Raw genomic sequence first — 22880 nt, 5'->3', positions numbered from 1 at the left:
GACAAATTCTTCAGTTTCTACAGTAATAATTTCCTTAAATAGTTTATTTATGGAGACACTAACAGCAAAGAGGATAGGTCTGAGAAGCTAGATCCTGAGATACCACCATAACCCCTGTAAATAAAGAGCCTCTAGATCACAGCAACACTAAAATGGTTTGTGTGTTCCCTGCTTATACAGTAATATAAACCACTTATTTATCAGCAGAAAGAGCAAAGGGATAAGGAAAAGCAGCAATTGAGATTCAGAGATCCATTATTTATACTCTGTGTGCACAATTTAAGGGTCTGGAATATGTTGGAAAGTATTTCTCTATATTTTTTAAAAATATGGCTAGCATGTGCTTGCGTGGACTTTGTAAATCCTTGTATATGTTTTATGTTGGGTAATATGGACACGGTTTGCATCTTGGTTCTGTTGTACGTATTTTGATAGGTTTTATATTAGAGAGAGAGAGAGTGTGTGCACACATGCACGCACACACACACTTGGGAGGGGGATTCGAACATTTATACCCCACACACAAAATGTGATTAAGCTAGAATTAAAATAGCTTAAAAACAGCCAACTCTTAAAACCAGGAAATTCTAAGGCCTCGTCTACAGTACGCAGTTATTTCAGAATTAGCTGAGTTACCTCGAAATAAAACTAGTTCCGTCCAGAAGACCAAACCAGTTTTTTTATTTAAAGGGCTCTTTACTCCAATTTCTGTACTCCACCTCAGTGAGTAGCACTAAAATCGAGATCGCAGTTCCGGGTTACAGGTACTGTGGATGCAATTCAACGATACTGGCCTCCGGGAGCTATCGCAGAATGCTCCCTTGTGACCACTCTGGACAACACTCTGAACTCCAATGCACTAGCCAGGTAGGCAGTAAAAGCCCAGGGAACTTTTGAATTTCCTGTTTGGTCACCATCAGCACAGGCGACCATGCAGAGTCCACCATCTCAAGAGACCACGCAGTCCCGGATTCACAGACGAGCTCCAGCATGGTCCGAACGAGAGGTACTGGATCTCATTGCATGTTGGGGAGACGAATCTGTTATGGCAGAACTATGTTCCAAAAAAAAAAAAAGGAACGCAAATACGTCCGCTAAAGTCTCCAGGGCCATGACAGAAAGAGGCTACTCCAGGGACACAGAACAGTGTCGTACAAAAATCAAGGAGCTCAGGCAAGCATACCAAAAAGCCAGGGAGGCGAACAGGCACTCGGTCACAAGCCCCATACATGCCACTTCTACTGTGAGCTGCATGCAATTATGGGGGGTGACAACACCACTACCCCACCACTGTTCGTGGACACCTGCAAGGGGGGAGTATCACGGAGCATGGAGGAGGAGTTTTTGGAGGAGGAGGAAGAGGAGGACAGTGCACAGGCGGCAAGTGTGGAATCTGTTTCCCCCCCAGCCAGGAACTATTAACGCTGGAGCCAATAGCCTCCCCCTACTCCCAAAGCATGCTCCCAGACCATGACCCTGGAGAAGGCACTTCTGGTGAGTAAGAGCTTGATCAGAGCCACGTGGTGGGTAGAAACCCAGCCACACTGGGCTGTTCGCGTTTAGCTTAAAGGGCTCATCCCTGCTCAGAGCCTCATTGGAGCCCCACGGTGTGCGTGTGTGTGGCGGGGGGGGGGGGGGGAATGATGTTGTGTGAAGCGATCATCCCAGGCTGCCTGCAAGCTGAATTCTGTTGCTTGGCCGCATGTGATGGCTTACTCACACCAAAGTGGCAGGCACTTCAGTATAAGAGGCAAAATGAGACCTTGTACAGAAAGAACATGTGCCGTGTACTATGAATTGCCTTTTTCACTGAGAAACAGTGTCCCCTTTGTTCTCTAAAATGTATCTTTTAAAATACTACCCCCTCCCTTTTTCTCCTCCTGCAGCATGTGCAAATGTTTCAATGCGGCCCCTATCTACTCCGTCCCAGAGGCTGGTCCAGATTAGAAGGTGGAAAAAACGAACTCGGGATGACATGTTTGCCAAGCTCATGCAGTCCTCCCACACTGATAGGGCCCAGTTGATGTGTGGAGGCAAACAATTGTGGAGTCACGTAAAGCGTTACATAAATACGAAGAGAGGAGGGACATGCGCGATGAGAGCAACTAGGATGCTATGGTCAAGCTCATGGGGGAGCAAACTGACATGCTCCGCTGTATGGTGGATCTAATGCGGGAAAAGCAGCAAGACCACAGACTGCCACTGCAGCCCCTGAATAACCGCCCTCCCTCCTCCCCAAGTTCCATAGCCTCCTCACCCAAACACCCAAGAACATGGGGTGGAAGGGAGGCTACAGGGACCCACACAGTCAACCCCAGAGGATTGCACAAGCAGCAGAAAGCTGGCATATCCTAAATTCTGATTTGGTTTCTGGACTTGCCCTTCCCTCCTCCTCCACCTCCCTAACCCAATACTCCCCCTCCCCCATCTAGCTTCTGATTTCTCTCAATGTTTTGTGCAACAAATAATAAAGAACAGTTTTTAAACAATTGTGACTTTATTTCCGATAGATCGATAGTAACTAAGAGAAGCAAACAACTCTCACACCATACCCTGGCCAATCATGAAACTGGCTTTCAAAGCTTCTCTGATGTGCAGCACGCCCTGCTGCGCTCTTCTAATCGCCCTGTTGTCTGGCTGTGCGAAACTGGCCGCCAGGCGATTTGCCTCAACCTCCCACCCGCCATAAACATCTCCCCCTTACTCTTACAGATATTGTGGAGCACACAACAAGCAGCAATTACAGTTGGAATATTGGTTGTGCTGAGATCTAACTGAGTCAGTAAACTGCGCCAGCGCGCTTTCAAACGTCCAAACGCACATTCTACCACTATTCTGCACTTGCTCAGCCTATAGTTGAACTGCTCCTTACTACTGTCCAGGGTGCCTGTGTACGGCTTCATGAGCCATGGCATTAAGGGGTAGGCTGGGTCCTCGAGGATAACTATAGGCATTTCAACATCCCCAACAGAAATTTTCTGGTCTCAGAAGTAAGTTCCTTCCTGCAGCTGTTCAAACAGGCCAGAGTTCCTGAAGATGCGAGCGTCATGCACCTTTCCCAACCATCCCAAGTTGATATTGGTGAAACGTCCCTTGTGATCCACCAGTGCTTGCAGCATCATGGAAAAGTACCCCTTGCAGTTTATGTACTGGCCACCCTGGTGTTTCAGGGCCAAGATAGGGATATGTGTTCCGTCTATCACCCTGCTGCAGTTAGGGAACCCCAGCGCATTAAAGCCATCCACAATGGTCTGCACATTTCCCAAAGTCACTACCCTTGATAGCAGCTGGTCAATGATTGCATTGGCTACTTGCAGCACAGCAGCCCCCACAGTAGATTTCCCCACTCCAAACCGATTCCCAACTGACCTGTAGCTGTCAGGCACTGCAAGCTTCCACAGGGCTATGGCCACTTGCTTCTCAACTGTGAGGGCTGCTCTCATTTTGATGTCTTTGCGCTTCAGGGCAGGGGACAGCAAGTCACAAAGTTCCATGAAAGTGGCTCTACATGTACGAAAGTTTCTCAGCCACTTGGAATCATCCCATACCTGCAACACTATGCGGTCCCACCAGTCTGTGCTTGTTTCCCAGGCCCAGAATCAGCGTTTCACAGCATGAACCTGGCCCAACAGCACCATGATCTCCCAATCGTCACATGCCGTGCCGTCTGTGTCCATGTCCTCATCAGTATAGTAATCGCGCTGTCGTCGCTTCCTCACCCAGTTTTGCAGGTACTGCACATACTGCTGAATAACGCGCAAGGTATTTACAATGGTCAAAACGGCAGCAGAGATCTGATCAGGCTCCATGGCTATGGCACCTGCACAGGTAATCCTGGAAAAAGGGCGCGAAACGTAGGAGTAGCAGCGGAAGCTGTGCTATTTGGTTCATGGTAGCCAAACAACGGCTGAAAACGGTTGTCTTCTGTGGCTTTCACGGAGGTGGGAGCCCAGGACAGACAACATGGAGAAGCTCGGAAGCATGGCAATAGTGGGAGAGCAGAGTTGGCAGCGGAAGCTGTGCTGCTCAGTTCACAATGGCAGAGCAGAGTTGAGTTGGAGAAGTGGATTCATAGTATCAGGAGAGCACCGGTGCACCATCTGCTGAAAGCAGTATGGCATCTGCATGCCAAAAAGGAGCGAAACGACTGTCTGCCGTAGCTTCCTGACACACACACACAGAAACACCCACGAGAATGTTTTTGCCCCATCATGCACTGGGAGCTTAACCCAGAATTTCAATGGGCGGCAGGGACTGCGGGAAAGCTACTCACAGTGCATCGCTCCGACATTCGATGCTAGCCTTGGTACTGTGGACGTAATCTGCCGAATTCACGTACTTTAGTGGGGACACAGAAGATCGAATGTATAAAATATCTTCCAAAAATTTGAATAGAATAATTTCTAAATAATTTCATACTGTAGATGTACCCTTAGGGAAGGTTATATTTGAAAAAATAAACATTTGAAAGATTAAATAGTTATCGTGTGGGGGCCAGAAACTCTACTCCTGCAAGATTTAAGAGCACTGGATTAGTGGACTTTCAGTCCATGATGCTCATGCATTCTGCAGCTGTGCACTTCCATTGCACCTACACGCTGCAAAAATGGAATTTTAGAGACAACCTATCCCAGAAGCTACCTCTCCCACAGTCTCGCTCTTCTACCATCCTTTGGAGATCCAAGCTCTCAGGATCACCTAAACCTCTGCTCCTGCACTGCTTAAACAATTGGGGATTGGTCCTGCTTTGAGCAGAGGGTTGGACTAGATGACCTCCTGAGGTCCCTTCCAACCCTGATATTCTATGATTCTATGAACTATAAGTGAAGCTTTGGTCCTACAAGGTGTGACAGACAATATAAAGCATACATAGGATCTGATAAACTTTATGAAGTCCACCAGAGGTCTGGTGAAGTTTACAGAGTCCAATAGGAACTGAGAGTAAACATATAAGATCAGTAACTTCAAAAATAGGCACCCTAACTTCTCAGAATTAATCCTACATGTGACTGACATGGAGCTACTTTGTAATAATCTAAGAATATTGACATGTAATCATTTTATGAACATTGTGTGCAACCTGGTCAGTGAGGTGAAGTTATTGCATATTGGGTTATAAGACTTTCCTGTAAAAATGAACTGATCTTGCTTAATAAGGGTGTTATGGGGAAAACTAATAGCTATGGATAAACAAACCTTCCCAACGAGCACTGGAGGCCAATTACAGGGCAGTGGAATACTTCCAGGCTCCAGCCTGAAGTGACAGCTGTTTTGTCAGGATGGGAATTAATTGATTAAATGTTTTTGAAACAGTTAAAAGTCAGAAGGGAGGAAAGGGGATGGTCAATTTTCAGAAGCTGTCCAGGAGAACAGCACATAGAAACAGATTCTGGAAGGAGTGAGTCTGAAAAAGTTGGGCCTTCCCCAGGGAATGGTAAGCCATAGGGAGAGGCAGGCATGTATACAGACTGGTTTATTGTTTTATTATCTGGTTTCTCTTAAAATGCCTTGGCTCATACTTTCCTTTAAGAAGTTTGTCTGGTCACCACTGACATTGTTCCCAGTGGGAACAGAACTGCAGACACTTCAAGATAAGTCAGGCCTACTAAGTTACTCTCAGTTGAACACAGGGGCCTGGCAGCCCAGGGCCTGATCTGAGAGTGGGAGAATTGTGTGATTCCACCCCAAAAGAGATGACAGCTTGAGGCTGAACAGGGTGTACTTGAAGAGATCAGAAGGGAGCCAAAGGTGCAGTTAGCTTGGTAAATGTGACAATATGTACTGGACTTCACGGAGAGCCCAATTCCACAGTCCTTCCCATAAGCAGCAACAAACACTTTAGAATAAATAACAATTTGTGAAAACTCCTGGTTATTTATTCTTATTCATTTTTCTGTGAAGGTTGCATCTGCATAAAGACCCCCACATCAGTGAGATGTCTTCCTTCAAGTCCAGATAGTTGGAAACTTTGCCCCTTCTGCCCAGAGGAAGACTGGTCCAAAGCGATGCATGAATTTTTCACCTCCAGACCAGATTACTCCAATACTAAGAATCTGAAGCTGAATATGAACAGAAAGCAAAGACATCAGCTACTTGAAAATGCAGCTGTTTTTCTCCTCCATTATTTAGGCAGCTATGAGCACATAAAGCCGGTGCTCCAGTCCCTCAGACTCCTAGTCCTCCTTTGTTACCAACTTGTTGCCTTGATCCTAATTCTTGAAGTCATTAATAGAACAGGTCCCAGCTACATTGGTAAATATCTCCTATGAAATCATAGGATATCAGGGTTGGAAGGGACCCCAGAAGGTCATCTAGTCCAACCCCCTGCTCGAAGCAGGACCAATTCCCAGTTAAATCATCCCAGCCAGGGCTTTGTCAAGCCTGACCTTAAAAACCTCTAAGGAAGGAGATTCTACCACCTCCCTAGGTAACGCATTCCAGTGTTTCACCACCCTCGTAGTGAAAAAGTTTTTCCTAATATCCAATCTAAACCTCCCCCACTGCAACTTGAGACCATTACTCCTCGTTCTGTCATCTGCTACCATTGAGAACAGTCTAGAGCCATCCTCTTTGGAACCCCCTTTCAGGTAGTTGAAAGCAGCTATCAAATCCCCCCTCATTCTTCTCTTCTGCAGGCTAAACAATCCCAGCTCCCTCAGCCTCTCCTCATAACTCATGTGTTCCAGTCCCCTAATCATTTTTGTTGCCCTTCGCTGGACTCTCTCCAATTTATCCACATCCTTCTTGTAGTGTGGGGCCCAAAACTGGACACAGTACTCCAGATGAGGCCTCACCAATGTTGAATAGAGGGGAACGATCACGTCCCTCGATCTGCGCGCTATGCCCCTACTTATACATCCCAAAATGCCATTGGCCTTCTTGGCAACAAGGGCACACTGCTGACTCATATCCAGCTTCTCGTCCACTGTCACCCCTAGGTCCTTTTCCACAGAACTGTTGCCTAGCCATTCGGTCCCTAGTCTGTAGCTGTGCATTGGGTTCTTCCGTCCTAAGTGCAGGACCCTGCACTTATCCTTATTGAACCTCATCAGATTTCTTTTGGCCCAATCCTCCAATTTGTCTAGGTCCTTCTGTATCCTATCCCTCCCCTCCAGCATATCTACCACTCCTCCCAGTTTAGTATCATCCGCAAATTTGCTGAGAGTGAAATCCACACCATCCTCCAGATCATTTATGAAGATATTGAACAAAACCGGCCCCAGGACCGACCCTTGGGGCACTCCACTTGATACCGGCTGCCAACTAGACATGGAGCCATTGATCACTACCCGTTGAGCCCGACAATCTAGCCAGCTTTCTACCCACCTTATAGTGCATTCATCCAGCCCATACTTCCTTAACTTGCTGACAAGAATACTGTGGGAGACCGTGTCAAAAGCTTTGCTAAAGTCAAGAAACAATACATCCACTGCTTTCCCTTCATCCACAGAACCAATAATCTCATCATAAAAGGCGATTAGATTAGTCAGGCATGACCTTCCCTTGGTGAATCCATGCTGGCTGTTCCTGATCACTTTCCTCTCATGCAAGTGCTTCAGGATTGATTCTTTGAGGACCTGCTCCATGATTTTTCTGGGGACTGAGGTGAGGCTGACTGGCCTGTAGTTCCCAGGATCCTCCTCCTTCCCTTTTTTAAAGATTGGCACTACATTAGCCTTTTTCCAGTCATCCGGGACTTCCCCGGTTCGCCACGAGTTTTCAAAGATAATGGCCAATGGCTCTGCAATCACAGCCGCCAATTCCTTCAGCACTCTCGGATGCAACTCGTCCGGCCCCATGGACTTGTGCACGTCCAGCTTTTCTAAATAGTCCCTAACCACCTCTATCTCCACAGAGGGCTGGCCATCTCTTCCCCATTTTGTGATGCCCAGCGCAGCAGTCTGGGAGCTGACCTTGTTAGTGAAAACAGAGGCAAAAAAAGCATTGAGTACATTAGCTTTTTCCACATCCTCTGTCACTAGGTTGCCTCCCTCATTCAGTAAGGGGCCCACATTTTCCTTGGCTTTCTTCTTGTTGCCAACATACCTGAAGAAACCCTTCTTGTTACTCTTAACATCTCTGGCTAGCTGCAGCTCCAGGTGCGATTTGGCCCTCCTGATATCATTCCTACATGCCCGAGCAATATTTTTATACTCTTCCCTGGTCATATGTCCAACCTTCCACTTCTTGTAAGCTTCTTTTTTATGTTCAAGATCCGCTAGGATTTCATCATTAAGCCAAGCTGGTCGCCTGCCATATTTACTATTCTTTCGACTCATTGGGATGGTTTGTCCCTGTAACCTCAACAGGGATTCCTTGAAATACAGCCAAATGCCAAAACTGTTGCTCTATTCAGGGAAGAGACAGATCACAAAACCTGATCTGAAGCCCATGACAACCAGGAACCAAGCATTCTCAGATGAAGAGATGAAGGGACCAGCTACAGAACAAGTTTCCAAAGTGGGGGGGGGGGGTGAATCTAGAATAGCCTTTGGGAAACACTACAAAATCTCCCTAACTTGAAAAAACTAGAACTAAACAAACAACATAGTCACCCCCATTTTTTCCTCTTAAGGAAAAACCTTACTCCAAACAGAGCTTTTTATAATCTGAAAAAGGAGAAGAGACAAGGACTCCATGAAATCCACTAGTCACTTCATTATTGCCAATCTTGCACTGTGATTGGAGGCAGTACAAGACGCTGTGACAGAAAAAACAGCAATCTGGATACACATTCAAAACAGTTCACAAAAGCAAACAGAAGTAATACATTTTGAAGTACTCTTTCAAGGACTTGAAGCCAGTTTTCTCCACCCAGAAGTAGCACTCTTCCTAGCAAACAAACATATTTGAAAACTTGGGTGTAGTATCCTGCCTTCTCTTGAGCTCCTGAAGGAACACTTCTGAGTCCTAGCTTCCCAACTCCCAGGGAGATGTTATCTCTTCCCTTTATTATGAAAACTCGGATGCAGGCCCCTTGGGTCCAGAAGGTTTTTACAGAAACAAAATTCCTATCCTCCTATCACACAAACAAAATTCAAGTTTGTAAGGAAGGCTGTTTTTAAAATTCGATATGACAAAAAAGCATCAGGACACTTTTCAAAAAGTGAACAATTGTATTCCATGTTCTCAGTTCAATTTCTGTGGGGGAAAAACGGTTACTAATATGCCCTATAGCAATAATTCTTAAAGATGTGTTGCACATGTCCATTCCACTTCAGGTGTGTGCATGCACTGCGCACCAGAATTGGAGATTTTTCCTAGAGCGATACCTGTCACAGCAGCACATTCGTGCTGCTACACAATGGTATAAATGGTGGAGCCACCTTGGACCCTCCTCGGTTTCTTCTTACAGGACAACCTCTGATATAGAAGGGAAGGAGGGGTGGGTCATGGAATGGACATGTGCAAAACATCTCAAAGAAAAGTTACAGAACAGATCAGTAACCTTTTTTTCTTCAAGTGGCTGCACACATCCATTCCACTTCAAGTGATCCTCAAGCAGTTCAAACAGGAGTTGGATTTCTAAGTCTACCTGAACAGTGACTTTGCATCATCTCTGGAATGCTGAAACATAGCATGATGAGTTGAAAAGGTATGCACCAATGACTAAGCTGCAGCTCTACAAATGTCTGTTGTAGACATGTGGGCCAAAAAAGATGCAGAAGCTACTTGACATCTTGTAGCGTGTGCTATAACCCAGTCAGAGGTGGTTTCTTGGCAATGTCATGGCATAGACATGTGCAGGATAAAATCCAGGACAAATGCCCTACATCGAGAATGGAAGGCCCGTTGACAAATGAAATGCACAGCTGGGATGATGATCTAAACTGCCTACTTCTATCCAAGTAAAAGGCCAAAGCCCATCAAACATCCAATTTATGGAGAGTCTCTCTTTATCATTATGAGAATGGGGCTTAAGAAAGAATATCAGTAAGTATATGGCTCTCTTGAGGTGGAATTCCAGTACTACTTTAGACAGGAATATAGGATGTGGATATTAAGGATTGTCCTTAGAAAAAAATCATGTCAGGATGGTCAGCTACAAATGCCTGTTACTCCTCCACCCTTTTCATGGATGTAATAGCTACCAAAAATGCTACTTCTATAAACAGGTGCAGTAAGGGAGGTAGCTATTGGCTCAGAAAATCAACTCATGAACACTGCCAGCACAAGATTCAAGTCCTAGGGAGAAATGGGATCCATGACCTGGGGATATAACCTATCCAGACCTACCGAGACTCTGACTACAGATCACAGGAGTAAGAAGGAACTACGGGGTTCCAGGTTGGCTCCTCCCTTGACAGCACTGTGCAGAAGCACAAGACTGGAGAGGGCACTCACGCTCCAATGGATAACGCTTAAGCCATGCGTATGCTACAAAATTAAGTCAACCTAATTTACATTGGCATACAGCCGCCACAGTAATTATATCACTTGTGCGTATCTACGCTTTGTGTTCCTTGTGTCAGCAGTTTGCATCCTCACCAGGAGCACTTGTATCAATTGTACTGTTAGTGTGGAGCATAGCTGGATCGCTCCTGAAAGCCAGTAAAAGTTCATGTAAGAAACGCAGTATCTACACTGAGACTGCATTGACCTAGACTCTACACCACTTGTAGAGATGGAGTTATAAAGTCATTGTAGTGAGGAAGTGTGACAGTCTGTATCCTCATGTTCACCCTTTTTACAAAATTATAATGTATTTTGTACAAAATTTGCCTTGTGAGGTATCATTTGAAAACTCATAATTTGCTGATCATTACTGTCCTGGTAAGATGTGTGTGGCAACTTTGTATGTAAAGTTAAGATTCTACTGTCTGACTTTACTGAGGCATGCTCCAAGTCTAGGAAAGCACACAAAAACCAGTTCCTCAGAGACAAAAGGCAAACTGATGCCTCAGTCAGGTATTAACAAAATCAAATGGACTATCACCTGGTTAAGTGGCCATTCTTTGGCAGGAAAAAGTGTGAGCGAGAAATTTACATTTTGTCAAAGAAACGGTTGGAGATTCTAGGCCTAACTTGGGGACGGGTCCTGGCTGAAAGGTATCCAGATTGCTATAAGTATGTGGTGAAAGAAACCTTTCCTAGAATGCATTTAGCTCATTAAGTTAGATATTAGTTGCGTTTTACCTTTTATTTCTTTGTAACCAATTCTGACCTTTATGGCTTGTTACTTGTAACTAATTAAAATCTATTTTTCCATAGTTGTTAAACTTGTTTTATTATTTTATCTAAACCAATGTGTGTTTGGATTGAAGTGTTTGGGAAACTTCATTTGGGGTAACAAGTTTTGTACATATTTTCTGTTCATGAAATGACAGAGTTTATATGAGCTTGTGCTGTCCAGGAGGGTGCTGGGCAGTACAAGACGAACATTTCTAGGGGAAAGTCTGGGACTGGAAACTGCTGGTGCTGCATGTAATGTAATTCATGGGTGGGTGGCTATAGCACTCATACAATATAGCTGGGAGTGATTTACATGCTGGAGGCTGTGTGAGAGCAGACCAGGCATGGTAGCTCTCACTGCAAAGCAGTGTAAGAGGCACCCCAAGCTGGAGAATTGAGCGGTCACAGTTGTTCAGCTGTCCAGATTGTATCTTGGGTAATGTCACAGGCAGTTACTTCAATGGGAGTGAAATTTAAGCGTAGACACTTCCATAGTTAGGTCAACGTAAACTACCTTATGTCAACCTAACTCTGTAGTCCAGACCTTAGGGATGAATTTCCATCTATGGTCATGCACACACCTGAAGTGGAACGGGGACATGTGCAATCACCTGAAGAACTACTTGACCAGCTCACCTAACTTTTTTCTTTACACAAATTCTCATCTGGCAACCGACTACACGTGCAGATTTTCTAGTATACGTTATTTTTTCTGACAGATGGGAAAGGAGGAGCAAGGTTTCCAACCTAAAGCTTGTCAAAATCTTAGTACAAATTAGCTTTTTTTTTTAAATCAAAAAACCCCAATAAAGTTAACTAACACGGACAGTATTTTGAAAGCAACAATACCAATGCACTAGGTGCAGTAAACTCCATTTTTAAATTTTCTAGTAGTTAAGTTTGTTAATTCAAAGGAATTATTTTGGGATCTCTAAGGTGTTTTATAAAATAAAATTCACTATTTTATAGCACTGCTAAAGCATGCCAAAGTGAAAAAGCATGTTATTAATAAATTCATAAAATAACTGTTCACTGAATTTTTTCAAGGAAGTTAAAATTGTATTGTCTTTAAGACGACACACACCTAAATCATATTATTGTTAATATTATAGTCTTGCTTACTATTATCATTTAGCAGATACCCCCAGACTGGCAATATAAAATCAGGACTATTTGTTTTATTACACATCAGAAAATAGTAGCATCGCTACTATCATTTTAATCTTACCTCAAGCACTGGTCCAGCTCCAAGAATAATCTGTTCCACTCCACTAACAAATCCCTTCTGGCTGAGAGCAGTGAGGTGATGAATCAGAAAGTTTGTGCTCTGTGTTTTCCCTGACCCACTTTCTCCTGAAATCACAATGCACTGGTTCTTCCTGCGCTGAAGCATAGCATGGTAGGCCACATCAGCCACAGCATAAATATGGGGCTCCAGCTTTCCCAGCTGATGATTATCATACATTTTGACATACTTAGGATTGTAAATGGGGAGAAATTTGAATGGATTAATGACTATCAGAATGCTGCCTACATAGGTATAAATTTTTTCCTGCTTAAAGCGGTTTCTGAGATTTTCCAGGAGTGTTTTCTCATTTAAATCTGGTAAACTGCACAAATCATCGTAGTCCTTCTGCTGTGGCTGAGGAAGGAATCCACGTTCCATCATCCTGCGACGCTCTTCTGTCACCTGTAACCAGGACTGGAGACTTCCATAATGAATAGACCCATCTAGATTCTTCTCCCTCAGAAGAAAGCGATAGTCTTCCCCACTCAATCGGTTCTCGAGGGCCATGCGGGGCCACAACATCATGCGCTGGACAGGGCAGTCTGTAGGGTTGAGAATCCATTCCTCCCCACCAAACTCCTTCACCTCTGCTAGGACATAACATTTTGTTTTGTCTAGCTGGAGTTTATTAATGAGAGAGTCTATTACCTCAGCAGCTGTTGATGTTTTTCTGGCAGTAATGGGGCAATAGATGGTCCCTTCAGCAATGCTCCCAGGGTATACGTGTAGTGTAAACTCGCTGTCCTCAAAGCGTCGTCTTCCTCCAACATCATTTATATTCATATTGAACCCCTTCCCATCAGTACCTGCAGTGCATCTTTAGAATGGTCCAGTATGCCGTCATGACATCAACACTACAAAAATCAAAGACAGAAACATTTTAGACTCAGGGTTCCTTTTAGTAACAGGTATTTTAAAAATATTTACGCATACTATATGAAAAGGTAAAGCAATCTAACAGCTAAATGCCACCCTCAATCATATTAAAAGTTTGCAAAAGGTAACTGATTATTTCGAAGTTTGACATTTGGAAAGAAAGCAGTTTTAAATATGATGCTTTCAAGAAAACTACAGCTAGAAGACCTTTACTGTGTTAACGGTAACAATTTCAGACTCCATTCTAATCTGATAAATTCAGGGATCGATCATTTCAGACTTTTGCAGTAACTACCACGATTCTAAGGTATCAGGGATTTGAAATTAGATCTCTAGTTTTAAATTAATGCATTCTATTATGTAGTCAGTGAAGAAAGTTGTGTATTTTGAGTGGTATAGCTACTGAATTAACCTGAGCAACTGTGATGCACTCATGCCCAAAACAACTCATTCTATAAAAGAGTTTAATTTTACAGATTAATTTGCTTTTGAGAGTTTGTACTTCCTGCATTTTCATTTTTAGATATTTAAAGCAAACAGAGGCAATGTCATTTAATGTTTTTTCCAGCTCACAACTATCTGTGCATCAGTTTACCCATACGTAAAATGCATTTAAAAATATCTGCCTCATAAAAATATCTGCCTCGTTATGACACTTAATATCTGTTAAGCCTTGAGATTTTGGGCAACTGTCACTATAACACAGCATTATTATTATTTTAAAAATTAAACAATGCCTTCAAATATCCGCAATAAAGGAATATTCTAACCAGAAAAGAAACCATTTTCCTCATCAGTACAGAGGTTTTCCCCAACCCACAATTCACAAGGCAGCATTCAAAGCAAAATAAGAGTATTTCATAATGTTTAGGTATTCTGGACACTGATGGGTTGTTCATAAGATTATTTAAAAGAATTTAATTCCGCATTTTTCATGAGGTCTAATTTCACTCAAAAACAAATACTGAAATTTTTACAGTTGAGACTATTAATGCAGTACCAAAGCAAAATGAAAGCTAGCTTACTATTTCTGACATTATGCAAATACACCGCTACTACGGCAAATGGTGTCAGTTTAGCAATACAGTGACTTGCCATAAGATGCCCAGAAATGCTGATTTTGGTTAAAAATCCAATTATATTAATTTGTATATAGTAGCCAACAGTATGCTAGGTGCTTTACAAACAGGTAAGACTGTCAGTGGAGAAGAATTCACCATACCCCCTCCCTGCCCTTGATACACCTATTCCCAGGTGAGGTAGCCAGTGGCTGGTGCAGGAGGCAGCTTCAGACAGCTGTGCTACATCTTCAAAGCAATTCCCACATGGAATTCTCAGCTGGGGCCAATTACAGCTAGAATCCAGTTCTCAGCCTACCTCACTGCCACACCCTTTAAAACAAAAACAAAACAAAAAAAGGGGGGGGGGCAGAAGGGACTCATGTAAACTGAGTAAAAATCCAGACCACGAACAGTTTCACTATCATGTAAAATGTTTGTTTTTTTAAAGTTCTAGCCCTGAGCACTCTCATCATGGTGTCCATTTTCCCTCATAAATTGCTTCAAACAGTGCAGAGAGTTACCAAAGTTCATAAAGCTAGCTCAACCCTTTTACTGCGCACTGGATATACAACCAAATTATTCGCACCGACAGCATAGATACTGACAATTTCTTATTGTGACTTTTTCCAGACAGAAAATGGGTGAGATTGCAAGCTGACAGCGGTTGAGTGGGTGTATGTTAGAGATTTTAATTATCTATAAAATGCATTCTAAAATCCTTTCATTCTCCAATTTATTTACAGTATTAACAGAGCTTAACTCTAAGTACTATGTGCTGTGCAGATTCTAATTCTATGGGAATTTATGTATTGTACACACTAGCTGATTTCAAGGAAAACAAAATATTGCCAAAGATAAAAATAATTCCTGAGTTTGTGGCATACTACCGGAAGCGTAATCAAGTCATCTACTCATTCCTACATTTCCTTTCAGCACCACCCAAGATAGTCACAATGTTATGTGATATGGGCCATAGTCAGCCAGATGACACAGGCTGAGATTTTGTTCTGCACTTCTAAAGAGGTGCAATACAAAAATCACAACCCAGGCGCTGGTGGGAGGATGGTAGCTTTAAGCAACCTTTGTGCCCTCCCAATTCTGGGCTGCTCTGCAGGTCCTAGTATAACAGATGACCTTAGGGGCTTGTCCGAACTACATCAGCCTGTACACCTCACTGCCTCTGGGTTGCAGCACTGCTCAGAACTTCCACAGTCCTATGTGCTGCAGCCCTGCCATGACATGCCACTCCCACTCATATACCTGCTCCTGGCATACCCTCTACATCAGGATTCGTAAAGGTTCTTAAGAAGACATTTCTATGACTGTCTTCCTCCATTCCTGCACCAGGGGAATCCTAACCTATTGGATTTGAAGCTAAAAAGAGCCTCTCTACACCACTCCAGCCCTTTTACCCAGTATGAAGAGGCCAAAGCAGAGGTGAGAATATCAACCACAGTGTCTATTTCCAACTTTGCCAATGACTTGACCTATGAGCTTGGGCAAGTTACAACCTATGCCTCAGTTTATCACTGTGTAAAACAGGGAAATCACCTAGCTCGCATTGGTGTTTGGGTGTTTAATGTACTAAAGTTTGTGAAAGGTTTTTGAGATCCTCTGATGGAAAGTATTTTATGAAATGCAAAGTATTTTATGAAATGCAAAGTATTTTATGCTGTATCTACTTATTCATCTCTAGTCAAATATTTCAACAAGTGTACACTCCTAGATATGTGCTTGAAGAACAGAATAAATCAGTTTGTTCCCATGAAACATACTTGGCAAGGAATCAAACAATATGCTATGAGAGCTGTACACATTGCTTCAGGACACACTCTGAACTAGAAAGTACACACTGCTGGATTCCTTGGCTAGCGCTAATTTAAAAAAAATATATATATATATACACACACACACACACTAGCCAGTGGTAACTTTGTAAATAGTTTGTTTTTAAACTCTCCACTGACTGTAATATCTGCTACTGGGGGGTTGGGGGGAGAGTGTGTTTTTACATTACCTAACTCAAGATAAGTAAATCAAGCTAAAATCCTAGTGAAGACAAGGCAGCTATTGTTTCCACACCAGCTAGCAGGTCATGTTAAGGGTGGGGAAGCCTAGGGTTTAACTTGACTTGTTAACTCATGTGAAAACAAACTGACTTGTCTTCACTAGGATTTTACCTCAAGTTAACACACCTTTCTTCTTAATGAAGACAAGACCTTAGAAGCTTGACAAATTCCACATAATCTGTAAAAGTCTGTAAGAGGTCTCATCCTCCCCTTGCTGGCCCCAGACAACTTTTGTCCACTTTTAGATATGCGTTATTCCATCACTGGCCATTATTAAATCAAGATTGGATTTTTTTTAAAAAATATGCTCTAGCTCAAAAGAAATTATTTTGGGGAAGTTTTATGACTTCTGTTATACAAGAGGTCAGACTAGATCACAGTGGTCCCTTGGAATCCATGAATGAATTTAGGAACCTGTGTTATTTTGACACAGTAGCATGTCACAACAAAGAGCTGCATAACTGAGCTACAGTATCAGAACCTGAGAAGTTTGGCAGACTACAGAGAAAAGAACTGATCTTGTGGACTGCAATAATACCAGTAACCTTGGAATTGTACCTTAGCACAGTCCGTTTCACTGTGCTACTTTTAAAGCTAGAAGCATCCAATGAAATTCTAATTTAGGAAAATACCAGAGAAAAGCCAACTGGTTTGCAACACTTTTAAAGTGACAGAACTGCACAAACCTCAGAAGTAACATCAGATATATGCACTCATGTTCTATCAGATGAGTGAGTTTAATATTTGGAAATAGTGCCAGAAATGTTTTAGGGATGTATCATTTTAGGTCAGTGGACTGTTTGCAATATTAAGTTATTATTATATTAATATATATATTAATATTAATATTAATATATATTATTATTATTATAACATCAATGAAGTTTAACTATACCGTGCAAAATACCTCTCAATGTTTGGTCTCTCGATTTTAAAAACACCATTTTTCCAAAGTATACTAGAAGGAATACTATGATAAAATGTGAGTAATCCATGCAAAGGAAAATAGTAATTACTTTCCCAAGTTTAAAGGCATAGCAGTAATCCTCTAGAGCAGTGGTCACCAACCAATCGATCTACTGGTCAATCCTGGAGACTATCCCCGTCGATCACGATCTCCAGCTGCAGCGTGGCTGCCACTAAGGCAGGATCCCTGCCTGCCCCAGCTCCACGTCGCTCCCAGAAGCAGCCAGCACTGCCCCAGGAAAGGGGGGGGGGGCAGAGGTCTCCACAGGCTACTCCTGCCTGCAAGCACTGCCCCTGCAGCTCCCATTTCCCAGGAATGGGGAACTGTGGCCAATGGGAGCTGTGGGGGTGGTGCCTGCAGAGAGGGGCAGTGCGCAGAGTCATGTGTGCCCCCAGGGGCCGCTGGGGTGCGTTGGCCCCTTCCAGGAGCGGCGTGGGGCCAGGGCAGGCAGCGAGTAGCCCTGCGGCGACGACGACGACTGGGAGCCGCCCAAGGTAAGTGCCGCCCGGCAGGAGCCCACACCCCAACCCCCAGCCCCCTCCTACACCCTGTACCCCCTGCCCCCACCGCCCAGACCCAGCACCCCATACTCCCTCCTGCACCCCAACACCCTGACCCAGCCCGGAGCTCCCTCCTGCACTCAAACTCCCTCCCAGAGCTTACACCCCTCACACCCTCCTGCACCCCAATCCACTGCCCCAGGCCCAGCCCAGAGCCTCCCTCCCACACTTAAAGATTAGACTTGAAGATTAGATATTTTTTTTTTAAGATATGCTCTTGGAATTATTTTAGAAAAGTTCTATGGCCTCGTTTATACAGGAGGTTAGACTAGATGATCACAATGGTCCCTTCTGGCCTTAGAATCTGTGAAAGTTTCTCCATGTATGAGAGTTCTTTTTTCAGATAGGAATGCATATCTATTAGATGCATCTATTTTGGTATGTAAATAGTATCGGAGTTTACAGACATATTGTACCATAAGCTTTAATAGCTGACAAGCTTTTCCATTTTTAAACCCTGGTAGGCAATGAAATTTTTCAAACAATAAAAATGCTGACATTACTGAATGTATGTACTAAATGTTTCTGTTGTAGGAAGAGCAGAATTTTTAATCAAGTATTCTTAAAAAAAGAGTGATGTAGGACACTCATTATTTTGACCATTACCTGTTGTAAGCTAAATATGGCTTGGTTAAAATTTTAAGTTACACCCCAGAGCTACATAATTTTCTGAAGATGGTAAGCCAAGCCCTGTTACTAATTAGCATTAACTGGACATTATAGGTTATATCCCTCACACACCATGGGGTGGGAGCATTGCAGCGGTAGTATGCTTGACCCTCAGGGGAAGTCTCTCACTCATCACTCTGCAAAGACCACTTTAGCTATTCAACAGAGCAGCACTGATGGGCTCCAAAGGAAGCCACATTAAAATCCTCCCCAGATGTGGGGAAATTGCAGGAAGACACCCCCCCTCCCAAAAGGAGATAAATAGGATGGTGAAGATTCTAGGAGACTTCTGATTACCCTTGCTGCACTGTAGCTTCCACCAGGCTTAAGGCTGAGGCCCAGATATCACCCTTTTTTCACGCTGCCTGCCTACTGCCCAGCCAGAAAGAGAAGTTTCAGACTTTTCTCCAGGGATGAAGAGGGCTTCAAATGGCACAAATAACAAAAAGAGCTGGCCACTGAAGACACCATTCCATGTTCGTTCATGAGGGACCCCTTTCCTCTTCAATTTTGACAGCTGCAGCTTCAAGTCACCAGAGCTAGGCTACATCTACACTTAAAACTGTAGCACAGCTGCAGTACTGTAGCAAATCCACCTCCTCGAGAGGTGGTAGCTAGGTTGACAAACACTGGATGGCTAAAAAAGTAGAAGAGACTAATGTAAAGATTGAGGCTGATGAAGGAAGAGTGCTGGAAGAGAAGCTCTCTTTACTCGATTAACTTAGGGCTGGTCTACACTGAAAACTTACATTGGAATAGCTACGTCTCTCAGGGGTGTGAAAAATCCACACCCCCTGAAAGATGTAGCTATGCCAGCCTAAGACCCAGCGTAGACAGTGCTTAAAATATATGACGTGACAAAAGGGAGGAAGGGTCAATTAAGCAAAGAAACTAGTAAAGCAACTTCCCTCGAAGAAAAAATATAAAATCCTCCCATTATTGAACCTCTCACCTACATTAAATTTAATGGGAGTCCAGAACACTTATCCACCAATATGTTACACCAGCTGCTCTGACTGATAGAACAGGAATAGGTTAGGATAAATAATTCCTTAAAGCTTAATAGAAAATGTTACATGGTTGCCATGAAAATTCAAACAAACACTTATAAAAACCAAGAAAGAAATTTGTTACCATAAACAAATTTTGCTGCTCTACTTTACATTAGTTTAGGAAATTTCCCCCCCAATATTTTGTGATATAATATAACACAAATGCAAACATTGCTGAACCCATCTCTGCTGTTGCCTCAAGTCTAAGGAGGAAAAAACCCAACCTTTTACTATCAAAGCTGTTGCTAGATTGAGCCGTTTGCTGGTAAATAGCATAGCTTTTCCTGTGTCATTGTTTCTCTCTTCTTTAGGCAAGGAAAGGTTACTTACTCTATCCACAAGGAAGCCCATGAGAACTAGCAAGTGTCAGGTTTCAATATACTAGAGTATGATTATGCACAGCCTTGCTTACAAGACACTTAGTTTAATAATTTGCATGCTGTTTTTGTTGTGTACCCATATTTTTTGGGTGTACTCATGTTTTTGTTGTGTACCCATTTTTTTTCCTAGTGTTCACCATGTTGTTCTCCTTAACCTATTATTCTAACGGCACTAATACTATTGAAATTAAGCATCTGTCAGGGTTTTCATTACAACCTTTGTTTTCAGAAATTTACAACTGGCAACACTTCTCCTAAAATTAATCTAATTTGAAATGGTTCACTTTGGGTATTACCTTTTATTCATTTTAAAACTGTTCTTTTTAATTTCTCTGGACTCACCTTTACTCTAGAATTACAAGTAAAAAAAGCACCCAATGTTTGTTTGTAAGAACAGGTTAGAGAAACATCTGTCAGGGATGGTCTAGATCAGTGTTTCTCAACGATTGGCCCGTGAACCAGCACCGGTCCCTGAAATCTCCCTGGAACAGTTTAGGAAAGCAGCAAACTAGACCCTGTTACCAAAAAGGTTGAGAAACGCTTGTCTAGATAACACTTAGTCCTGCCTCAGCACCGAAGACTGGATTACATGACTTACTGAGGTCCCTTCCAACCCTACATTTCTATTATTCTAATTTACTTTCTCTATAACATGTTCGCACCTATTCAAGTCCACAGTAAGCTGGATAAACATATATTTTAGACCAAGTTTTTATCTCTTCTCATTGGAAGTTTTTTTATTACTTTAATTTCTGTTGTCCTTCTATGGACTTTTTCCCATTTCTATGTCCTTTGTGAGATGCAGTGAACAGAACTGAATATTGCATTCAAGGTGAGGGCATACATTCGTACATCAATCTATATTTTGTACATCTCAAGTTTCTTCTGTTTAAAAAGCCCAGGAATACATAAATGTTATTGCTGTACTTACACATAATGTATTGTTTGCAGATACAACTTTAAAGTGGAAAGGTATTTCAAAGTCAGTAATGTATCTTGAAACTGCTAATAAATAATCCCATCCTCAAAAAGAGTGAAATCAATTACTTTAAGTCTAGTTTATGTCAAATCGCTTGCATCTGTTCAGAGCGTAGGCTTCAGCAACAATTTCTGATGGAATACAATCAAAGAAATACAAAAAATAGATGGGCTGGGACCAAACGTGTTAAAAGGAACAGAACAGGACAGGTGTGCCAGATGCACCTGTATATACCTTTCAACAGTTAACTGAATAATCTAAAACTGCATCACAATGTGTTTACATTCTGACATGTCCTATAGAAAACAATGAGTGTGATAAGATGAGTATGTAGAATATACAGTTTATTTGAACTGTGTAACATGCCAATAAAATCAGTAATCCAACACTTGCACTCTGTGTTGACACAACCATTCTGCTGCCACACAAATGACAAAGAAAAGTCCAAGGTAATATTTCTATCTACATCTAGGTAGAAGGAGCTATACCACTATAGCATACTCAATTCCAGAACGATGAACCAAACCCAGGATTCTAGAGTTTCAATATTCCTCTGTTGTCCAGTCAATAGCTGTGAATACCATTGCCAAAAATGTGTATCCCTTTCAGTTCTAGTGACTGGTCCACATAAGGATAATAGCCTACTACTAATGCCAGATTACTCGGCTTAATTGGTAACATAAGAATGGCTATACTGGGTCAAACCAATTATCCATCGAACCCAGTAACCTGTCTTCCAACATCACCCAGAGCCAGAGGCTTCAGAGGGAATAAACAGAACAGGGCAATTTTTCAGTGATCCATCCATCCCCTATCATCCAGTACCAGCTTCTAGAAGTCAGAGGCTAATTTACAGTAGCACCTCAGAGTTATGAACTGACCGGTCAACCACGCAACTCATTTGGAACCAGAAGTTTGCAATCAGGCAGCAGCAGACACACACACACACAAAAGCAAATATAGCACATTACTGTGTTCAGTGTAAACTATTAAAAAATAAAGGAAAATTTAAAAACGATTTCACCAGGTAAGGAAACTGTTTCTGTGCTTGTTTCATTTAAATTAAGATGGTTGAAAGCAACATTTTTCTTCTGCATAGTAAAGTTTCAAAGCTGTATTAAGTCAACATTCAGCTGAAAACTTTTGAAACGACCACCATAATGTTTTGTTCAGAGTTATGAACAACGTCCATTTCCAAGGTGTTCATAAGTCTGAGGTATTCCCTTCTCGCTAGAGTCTGGGCAAGAACATGGAATATCTAGGGCTTGTCTACATGGTGCGTTAGCGCACACCAGCAGGGTATAAATTCTAGTGGACACCAGAGTGTCATGCGCTAATTGTCTGTGTGGACACTGCTGATGCACACTAAAAGTTCTTACATTCCCAAGTACACACAGACATAGTGCCATTTCAAACAGTCCTATGTTAATGTGCAATCAGGAACTTTTAATGTGGGGTAGCAGGGTCTGCACAATTAGTGCATATCACACTGGTGCACACTAGGATTTACACTCCATCTGGTGCAAGCCAATGCACCAAAACAAGCCCTCAGATCAAGTTTTGTACAAGAACAACTCACTAGAAAACAGTCTAGCCATTTAGTACATTCACATTTTAAAAGGCTACATTCTTAACAAAATAAGTCAATCTTTTCCCTTCAAAAAGAGTGAATTTTATACCCAAGTTATATATTTCTGAAACAATATAAAAACCGTGACTACATAATACAAAATCAGTAAAACAGAGAAACAAAGCCATATCAAAGCCTTTTAAAATGTTTACCATTCAGTAATTATGCAAATGCTAA

General features: G+C 42.5%; 1 protein-coding gene across 2 annotated transcripts in view; it reads right to left on the bottom strand.

Moving 5' to 3' along the window:
• The window catches only part of MYO9A (myosin IXA), a 398158-nt gene that overhangs the window by 358115 nt on the left and 17163 nt on the right, over positions 1–22880 (bottom strand). For both annotated transcript variants that reach the window (XM_084641695.1, XM_084641696.1), the window contains exon 2: positions 12401–13314. In XM_084641695.1, the coding sequence (XP_084497821.1) occupies positions 12401–13243 (843 nt within the window). In that variant the 5' untranslated portion in view covers positions 13244–13314. The remainder of the gene's footprint in view (positions 1–12400; positions 13315–22880) is intronic.

This window comes from Lepidochelys olivacea (genome assembly GCF_965140295.1).
Source record: "Lepidochelys olivacea isolate rLepOli2 genome assembly, chromosome: 10".
Taxonomy (NCBI): domain Eukaryota; kingdom Metazoa; phylum Chordata; order Testudines; family Cheloniidae; genus Lepidochelys; species Lepidochelys olivacea.
Note: the sequence above shows the minus strand (reverse complement) of the source record. Positions and strands in the feature narration are given on the sequence as shown.